General features: G+C 43.6%; 1 protein-coding gene across 5 annotated transcripts in view; it reads right to left on the reverse strand.

Annotated features, from left to right (window-relative positions):
* The window catches only part of ICE2 (interactor of little elongation complex ELL subunit 2), a 58983-nt gene extending 51926 nt beyond the window's left edge, over nt 1–7057 (reverse strand). For 3 of the 5 annotated variants that reach the window (XM_055118286.1, XM_055118285.1, XM_004602631.2), the window contains exons 1-2: nt 4758–7057; nt 3219–3323 (exon numbers count right to left, since the gene is read on the reverse strand). In XM_055118286.1, coding sequence (XP_054974261.1) covers nt 3219–3323; nt 4758–4798 — 146 coding nt within the window. In that variant the 5' untranslated portion in view covers nt 4799–7057. Of the gene's footprint in view, nt 1–1856; nt 1924–3218; nt 3324–4757 lie in introns of those variants that run through there. The other 2 variants (XM_055118287.1, XM_055118288.1) reach the window with 2 other exon arrangements.
* Nucleotides 7058–9737: the final 2680 nt, after the last annotated feature.

Here is a 9737-nt window from a genome sequence, read left to right on the forward strand (position 1 = left end):
GATATATCTGAGGGTCAGTGTCTGGATATTCAACTCTATTCCACTGATCTTTGGATCTGTCTTTATTCCAATACCATTACTAAGCTTTGCAGCAGAGTTTGAAGTTGGAGAAAGTGGTGTCTCCCATCTTCTTTTTCCCAAGGACTGCTTTAGCTATTCATGGGGGTTTACTGTTCTATATGAATTTTAAGAGTATCTGATGTATTTCTTTGAAAAATATCATGGGTATCCTTAGAGGGACAGCATCGAATCTGCATAGTGCTTTGGGGAGTATTACCATTTTGACAGTGTTAATCCTCCTAATTCATGAGCAGGGGATGTGTTTCCATTTCCTCGTGTACTCTTCTTTCTTTTTTTTTTTTTACTCTTATTTCTTGAAGTAGTATTTTACAGTTTTCTTTGTATAGGTCCTTCACCTCTTTAGTTAGATTATTCTGAGGTGATTTTCTGGGGCACAATTGTGAACTGGATTGCTTTTCTAACATCTCTTTCTTCTCTTTCTTATTTGTTTATAGGAAAGCCATGGACTGTTGAATACTGTAATCTGTTACTATAGTAGACAATTCTATGCTTTTTTTTGTAGATTCTTTAGGATTTTCTAAGTATAATATCATGTTATCTGTAAATAGTGAAAGCTTGACTTCTTCCTTTCTTATCTGGATGCCCTTGATATCTATATCCTGCCTAATTGCTGTAGTACATATAACTCCCAGTACTATGTTGAATAAGGTGGCGAGAGCGGACAACCTTAAAACACCTATCTTATTTAAAAACTCTAACACAACTTTTATTTGCTTTTGTGTGAAGTTATTTATAACTGGAATCAACAAGTATCTTATATGACAATGTTCTGGCAGTATATACATTGCTTAATTGCATTTCAATCAACATAAGACCATATAAACTGCAGTGTTCCTAACAGGCTGACCCACACAGCTTCACAGTCTAAGTGAGTCCTCAAGGTACTGCCTGTCTCAGGGGAGGAGGTGGAAAACCACTAGTCTATCTTACCCAGTTCACAGCAAGTTTTCAACCAATGGCCCACTGGTGCCAGTCCACTGACATAAAAAAGTTGAAAACCGCTGCTATGTGCTATTCAAAGATGAAATCGCCAAACCAAGCATTTCTCAGAACATACTTTCATTCTTAAGTTTGACTACATCTATCAAAGTTAGCAATATACAGATGTCCTTCAGTTTTAAGAATATGTCCAAGTTATACCAGCCATGTTCCTATTCTAGTAGTAAGAAAATACAAACAATTTAAATGATTATAATGGAGTCCATTTAAAATATGTATTCCACAATAGAATACTATACAGTTATGGAAGAGAATAAGGCTACCTTATATGCATTAGCAACAAAAGGTGACCAAGGTATGTTTGGGATTGGGGGAGGGCACATACAGCAGAATGCCATGTACGCCTTCCCCACTATGCAATCAGAGGGGTATAATAATATATGGGCAGATTTCTATATGCATACGAAATCAAAGTTGCATCCAAAGACATGGAAACATCCAAAGACACAGAGATTTGGATCCAAAAACCTGAGTTGAGAGAGTAAATGCATTTGAAAAAGCTGTCCTAAGATTTAATGGGCCAGTATGGAAAACCTGAAAAAGAAACTGGCAGAAGAGCCTGAGAAAATACCCTAGAACCAGAAATCTAGGTCAGTGAGTGAATGTCAAGCCAAAAGCTCATGAAGGACCCTCGGGAGCAGCTAAGACTGGCTCAGGAGGAGGCAGTAGAACAAAGGAAAGCTTTTTAATGCCCCTGAAAAATCCATTCTATAGTTTTTCGGATTAGAAATTTTAATGTAAGTAATGATTAATAAGGAAGGACTTAGTATTATCACCTCATTGTCCTCTATATGTCTTAGAGATTTCTGGTCTCGTTTCCTCTGAGCAAGCACATACAAGTAACTGAAAAGCAACAAATAAGAGAGTAAGAGAAGAGAAAAAACAAGATATTGAAATAAGAGACAAAAGTAACTAAGTAAAAGCAAACTTTCCGACTCTGAAGACAGAATTGAGGTTATCGAGGAGGCAGGAGGAAGGGGGTCTCTGATAGTTGTGAAGGGACATTAACATTCTTATGGAGGTGTACCCTTGAAACATACAAACATCCTCATCTTGTAAGACAATATTACTTCAACTAAAATAATGGGATTAAGAGGGAGTATACTCAAATCTTTAAATATTGAGCAAAAAAAAACAGAGATACAATTGATTTGGGGATACTGATGAACAGAAGGGTAGTGAGGGGAGAAGACCCAGGAAATAGGTCTGTTTTTACAAACGATGGTGAAAAAAGTTCCGAGAACTCCTGATACATTAAATACAGCATGTTTATACTTCTATCTAGTATGCCCAAACGCGTGGTTTCTAGAGTCATCCAGAATAGAGGAGAAACAGCAAATCATACAGAAAAGAAGAGCTACAGGCAGCTTGTATGAATGGTAAGGAGGGAAAACTACGATGAGGCACTTCTATAACCTCTGGCTGTTTGGTAATATCTATTAAAATATGAAACAAAATATACAACATCTAACCAAACAGTTCAATCTCTGTATCTTATAAAATTATAGTAATATAATGTAATGTAACATTCTATAATGTAGAACAAGCTAATTTTAATGTATTTCAGGGACTGAGGATGTGACTCAGTGGTAAAGGAAATGCCTTGCTTTGTGTGTGGCCCTGAGTTTGATGGCATCAATATATTTTTTATTTTTGGTTGACTCACTTTTACATGTGACCTGTTCAGCATTTCTTCAGTAGGTCCAGGCCATCCTAAGGATGCTGCGTCAGTTGGTTCAGGCCTAACCCAGCAGTGCTAGGGGTCATGGGGCAGGCAGACTAGGCAGGCAGAGTTCTGTCCATCCCCAGAAGAGCTAAATTAATTTTTGAAGTTTATCTATAACAGTGGAGTAGTAAGCAACTAGTAAGAAGATTGAGCTATATGTAGGGGCATAAAAAAGAGACAAGATATTGTTTTAAATAAAAGGAAAATGCAAAATTTTACTGCATTACAGTGTGCCCTCATTTTGGTTTTTATATGTATGTCCATGTGTGGAGAAAGGTGAGTAGACATATAAGAATAGCTGTCTAAGTGTGGGGGTCTTCTATTTTCTGATTTTTGCATTTTTATAATCTGTCTAGCAGATGTAAAACTTCACTTCTCAAAAAGAAATCAAATACAAAAATAGACATATTACCTGTTAGATAAAATATATAGTTCTTTTAAACTTGGAGCCATGGAATGATCTTTGTAATTTTCTCGAGAGAAAAATGTCTGAAGGCCATTTTTGGGGGCAATATCCCTGTGAAAACAAAATAATTCACTTGCATTTGAAAACTCAAATCCCATACTACATTAAGCAGCATAATTTTTTAACTACAGCTGTAATTTTTAATTACATTCTTTCTACACCCCCACTTCCCCTCTGAATTGTTTTCATTTCATGAATCAGATGTTTCAAAAAGAAATCAAAACCTTTTTTACACTGAGATCCATTAACCTAAGGACAAAGACTAGCATAATTCGGTAGGAAGCTAGCTCCAATACTGTCCAATTCTAAACCACATTTGGCTCCGTATGTCAGAGACATCTTAACAGCAAAAGGGAGTCAGAGATAGTAGCTCTTGCCTTGCCCACAGTGAACCCAGATTCAATCCTCAGCACTGTATCAGGTACCCTGAGCACCTCCAGGAGTTACTCCTGAGCAGAGACAGGAATAAGTTCCCCCTCCCCCCCCCCAAACAAAACAAAGAGTATGTGAACACATTCTTAAGTCCAGTAGCATAAATGTGCACTTGTTAATGCTTAAAATAATCAAGTTAACTTTTTTTTTTTGGTTTGAGCCAATCCAGCTGTGTTCAAGAGGGTCATATGGGGTGTTGGAATCTACTTGGGGTTCACCATCTGCAAATCATGCACCCAAATCTCTGTACTATCTGCCTCAAATGGTAATTTTTGCCTGGTCCATTGCCCAAATGGCTAATCCCAGCAAATCTGTTTCATACTTATTTCTTATGCTTTTTAAAGCATTCATAAAGTGAAATTTAAAATTAAGGCAGAAAAGGTAAAATGAGGTTATCTTCTTACCCACCAGTATAGTTTCTTACTACTTGTCATGTTGCTGTTTGTATCTATGACATCGCATTACCTTTTAGCACTTCATACCAAAACGACATGGCCTCGGGAGGCACTGACTCAAAGGAGTATTGTTTGCAAAAAGCAAATTTTCTTTGACTCAGGCAGCTTTAACAGAATTTGTATTCTCTCGTGACTTTTGTATCCTAGGCAAGCAAGTGGGCGTTCACCAGTTAACGGAGTCCTCTTTGGTGGCGCTTTCATACACCTCTAAAACTGCCTTGTCCGTTTATTAACGTAGATACAACTGGTAACGTTGCAAAAAGCTTACATATTCATAAACAGGGTCTTTTAAACGACATGCTGCAGGAATGAGTCCGGTTCTTGGACACTGAGAATCCCAGCCACTCTCAGGAGGCCGGTAAGCGCACACGGAACCGCACTACGGAACTTGGGGCTGGACTGTCGCTTGAGTCAAGTGCGGTCAGTCTGAGATCAGTGCTAACTCACAGTGCTCCGGTGAGGAGCGTGACAACGGAGCACAGGCCGAGCCCCTCAACCGACACTCTTCCTCGGCTTTCCTCGCAGGCCCTCCGGGGGCCCAGGCCTCGCCTGGTCCAGCCAGCGGCCGGGGACGCCCGCCGGAACCCCGCGAACTCACCAGTTCAGCCTTGGCTCCCCCATGGTCACCGTGGGGCTCATGCTCCTGCACGTGTGACTCGCGCCAGGGGAGGCCGGGTGTCCGCAGGATCCACGCAATTACGGGAGGGGGGCAGGAGCGTCAGGGGGCGGGAGGCGGCCGGGCCGGGCTGTCCGCGCGGGGCGGGACCGCGCTGCCCCCCGGCCCGGACTGACGCGCGCGCGGGCTCAGGCCGGGGTCCGGGCCGGGGAGGGCCGGGAGGGGCCGGCGGCGGCTGCGCAGTGCACGTGGCCCCCGGCCCCGGGTCCCGCAGCCTCGCCCGCAGACAGCGTGCGCGGTGGGAGGGCAGCGCGGAGCCCCGGGGGCGTCCGTCCGGGCCTCTCAGGCCGCGGCGGGGCGAGAGGGGACTGGCGGGGAGGTGCCCCGTTCGCCCCACCCGCAGCGCGTCCCGCCCCACACTAGCGTCCCGGCGGCGTCCGGTTTCCCAGCGGCCTCTTCCGCCCACCTCGTCGTCCGCGGCGGCCCGGGCCCAGGCCGCGCCGCGCACGCTCCGCCCACTCCTCCCCGCCGCGCGCGCCGGGAACGGCCCCTTTAAGGGCCACCGCGCGCCGCGGCACGGCGTGATGACGTCACAGGCTCGGGGCTGGAGCCGCCCCGCCCCTCGCCGTGGGCCGTGCGCGCGGGAAGCGAAGACCCGGGACGGGGCGGCAGCGGCGCTCTTCTTCCTCCTCGCTCGCCGGGGGGCCAGGAAGGCGCTGAACGGACGGTTGAGAGGGACCTGGCCTGGCCTGCGCGCACAGCTTCTCCAGGGCCGCCGCGACGCCTTCGCCCTCGTCGGGCACCCGGCGCTCGCTGCGCGCGCAGCCCTGGACGGCGGGTGCCCGCAGAGCAGGGCAGTGCAGCTCGGAGTAGGAGTGGTAAACCACAGACGGAGGTGGACGGCGTGAGGTCAAGAGAGTGGGGCCGGAATGCAACTTGGAATAGAGATAGATATTTGTCCTCTTGTGTCATTTGCACACTGGCGCTTGACACTTCCACTTTTTTGAAGAATTTGAAGTCCATGGATAATGGGGACTAAATAACGTTCTAGGCCAGCGCAGGCCTAGAGCTGAACACGGCTATCATTGCATGCAGAGAAGCTTGTATGCTGTCAGGAAAACATGAATTATCCTACAAAAATTAGACTTTCATGTTTCTAAAATGGCCTTCAAATACTGAAACTTCGGGGGCTTTATTTTGCCTGGAGTAGCAAGCTCTATAAACACTAGTAGAAGACAGAAGTTTGGGAGAATAAGTTTGGATCAGAGCCCACCAAAACAAAAACAAACAGAAAAACCAACAACCCTATAAGCCTGAGAAGAATTTGGAAGGATTTGATTTTATCACCTGAGAGATGAAATGCCTAGGCGAGAGTTTACAAGCAGAGGAATGACAGAATCACAGCTTCTATGTGTCAGGAAACCCTTTATGGCAATGGATTGAACGGGTTGTAGGCAAGAGACTAGTGAGGAGACAGTGAATGCATTTAGCACTGTAGGTGCATGTAGCATTTCTTTTAGTAATGTTAATGGTCTGTGCTAGGACATCAAAGTAGTGGAGATGTGTTATGTGTCCAGTACTGTTCCAGAGCATGCAGCCCTGGAGGGTGGGATGTCCTGCTTGATTCTCAATGATTCCTTCACAATTGTTTGTGCATGCTGCCAAGCTGAGTTTGCTCATGACTATGTGTTACAGTAAATCTTCACAACATACTTTATGTTGAGATTCCAGATTATCATCAAATAGCATGCTCTGGTGTATCTTGGTTCGTGTGGTTTTAAGATAACACAGAATCAGAAATTTTAGAGCCAGAAAAACTGAAAATTATGAATTCAACCCTCTTGCTTTCCTGAATAAATGAAGACCCTGATTGTTAAGTGACTTTTCCAACATTACATGATCATAAATAAAGTCCTTAAGATGTTTCATATCATTTGACACAATGTTACTTTTATGTATTTTTATGTGTCAAGATTTAGACTTAACATAATCCAGCCATTTCATTTCTGGGTATTTATCTGAAGAACAGATCTTCACTGCAGTATTATTCACCATAGCTAAATATCCATAGAAGTATTCAAGGACAGTAGAAACAAGAGCCAGGAGAACTCGCCCATGGTTGGAAGCTTGCCCCAAGAGGGCAAGAGAGGGCAATTAGGATACAGAAGAGACAGCAATGACAGTGATAGTTGGAAATGTTCACTCTGGACAAGAACTGCGTGATGAAAGGAGGTAAAGGGTTATACCTGACAACCTTTCTGTTCCTATATTATAAGCCATAATGCCCAAAAGTGGGGGGCAGGGAGGAGAGAGACAGAGAGACAGAGAGCCTGCCTCTATGGCAGGCTGGGGGGGGTGTTGGCAGAAGGGAAACTGAGGACACTGGTGGTGGGAAATGTACACTAGTAAGGGGACAAGTGTTGGAACATTGACTGAAACCCAATCCTGAACAACTTTCTAACTATCTCACAGGAAGAAGGAGGAGGAGGAAGAGAAAAAGTATAATATTGCTTAGAGAAAGATGAAATCTTGCCTTTTGGAAAAACCTGAGTGGAATTTGTAGAGTTAGAGAAAGACCAGTACCCTGTGATTTCATTCATTTGTGGATAAAAAAAAGTTGAGTAAATGATCTATCAAGGTGAAACAAAAACAGACTCTTAAAGGGAAGAAAATAGTTTGGTGATTATCCGAGTTTAAGGCACTCTTTCCTCCACAATGCCCACCTGCTGCTCCTCCTCTTCCAATCTGAATCCTCAAACATTACTCAGCTTTCTCTGCTACAGAGTTGCTTTTTAATGCCACCTCCTATAAAAGAAATCACACGATGTGTAATTGTCTGTGTAGGCTGACATTACTTTGTCCTCTCCCCGCTTGCCACAAGTAGCTTGTCCCGGTTTTCCCCGGAGTTTAGGCTTACCCCAGTCACACCCATCAAGGTGTTCCCGAATCTCTCCCATCCCTTTGTTTAGCTATAATCACTTCTCCATGCTCTCTTCCCCAAAAGAGTTAATCCGAGGCTTTCCCTTAATCTGACTCTGCTAATTTGCAAGGTCAGACCTTCCTAGGATACTGAATTTATATTATATAAGTTAATATTGCCTTTCTCCTCTTCTTATGCCTTTTGAATAATTTACTTTAAAGCTATGTCTGTTTTGTATAGACATAAGAAGACAATATTATGTTTTTATAACTTGGGAATTAATTGGCCTCGAATATTATTCCCTCCCGGGCATCTGCTTTCTCCACTTAAGCCTCAGTTGCCCTCAGTTCCTAGCACCCCAAAAGCAGGGTCCCGACAAGGGACGGGAAGGATCCAGGGCAAGCATTGAGTTATGTGCTACCCTGGCGTCGAGATGGGCCTGGCCAAAGTGCCTAATTCTTAACTATAAGTTAAGAGCTTGATCATAGACAAATGCTGTCATGATCCAATAGTAATTATGAGACTAGGACCCTGCCAGGGATAGGAAAGACTGATCTGGCCTGAGCACTGTAGTCTGAGATTGAGATGGCCCCGGAGAGCAATTCTATAAGCTTTAATGCATCTCTTATTGTGTCCACACAAAATGATTAATATTATGAATTCTCATATGTTTGCTGGCTGAGGAGAAGAGAAACACATTCATGGGACTCCGCCCTTGGGTGGATCCTCCTGCTGAAAGAGAATTAAGTCCTAGGAGAAGCATCCCCTAAGGGAAAGGATCCTTACCCTATTGATGGTGACCACACCTATGTGTACACCCCAACCCCCCCGCCCCCCGCCAGCATGCTGTGGAGATTTAACTAGGCTGTAAGAGTGAGTTGGGGGGCCAGATCCACGAGGGCCAGATCCACAGATACAGAGAGAGACCGAGAGCCGGGAGAGAAGCAGGGAGAGAGAATGAAATAAACTGATTGAGCAACCAGTCTGGCCTTCTTCCTTCCTGTCGCCTGCCCTCGACCGACAGCACACATAGTGGTTCCGGGGCACCGAACGTGGGCGGTGAGACAGAACTGCCCGGAGAGCCCGCGAGTGCTCGCGCCCCTCGGCGAGCCTTAGTTTTTTACAGTCTGCATCTGGATTCCTGTTCTCAGCAGAATATTTTTAGGGATTAGCCATGCTATAATAAGAATTAGTAAGGTTTCTGTTGTTGTTACCTCTAAATAGTAACTTTTGTACGGATGTGCTCAATTTTGTTTTTCCATCCAATAGTTAATGGACATAAGATGACTTCCTTTTTTGGACTAATATGTGTAAAATTGCTATGAATATCCATGTGAAAGTTGTGTTTTCATTGCTCTTGGGAATGTACCAGGAGAGGAATTGTTGGTTTGTATGATAAGTTTATGTTTAACCTTTTAAGAAACTGTCAAAATAGTTCTTCTTTAACTTTTTTTTTTTTAGGATCAGACTCAGCTGTGCTCAGGGGTCACTCCTGCTGGGACTCTGGATTCCCTATGTGATTAAAAATATTGAATAGGGTAGCCATGTGCAAGGCAAGAACTTCATCTGCTGTACAGGGCTAAAACTGTCAAAATCTTTTTTCAAGTGATTGAACCACTTCATTCTGTGGATTTGAATGTAGGATACACATTTGCCATTTCTGATAAAGAAGCACACACTCCGAAATTGAATTAAAGAACTGCCTGGCTTTGTTTAAAAAAATATTATAAATAGTATGCATTCATTTCATTTTCAAATTTTACCAAAAACAAAACAACTCTTCAAACTAAGAGCATTGAGCTAAGTGATCATAGTGGTTATTAAATGTGTAATACTTTTAGTGGACAAAATTGGAGAAATGTGCAAAATTTTTTATTTTTATTACTACAGGGTCATTTTCCCACCCTAAGATTTTGCTTATTTTCTTGGTTGCAGTTGAACTTGGCCTTGGAGCATTTATAGTTTGGTAACTACTTTATTCCAGGATTTGCTTCATGAATTTACAACAATCCATACAGTTCTTTCAAAAGTAGAATTCAGAA

Source organism: Sorex araneus, chromosome 10 (genome assembly GCF_027595985.1).
Source record: "Sorex araneus isolate mSorAra2 chromosome 10, mSorAra2.pri, whole genome shotgun sequence".
NCBI lineage: Eukaryota > Metazoa > Chordata > Mammalia > Eulipotyphla > Soricidae > Sorex > Sorex araneus.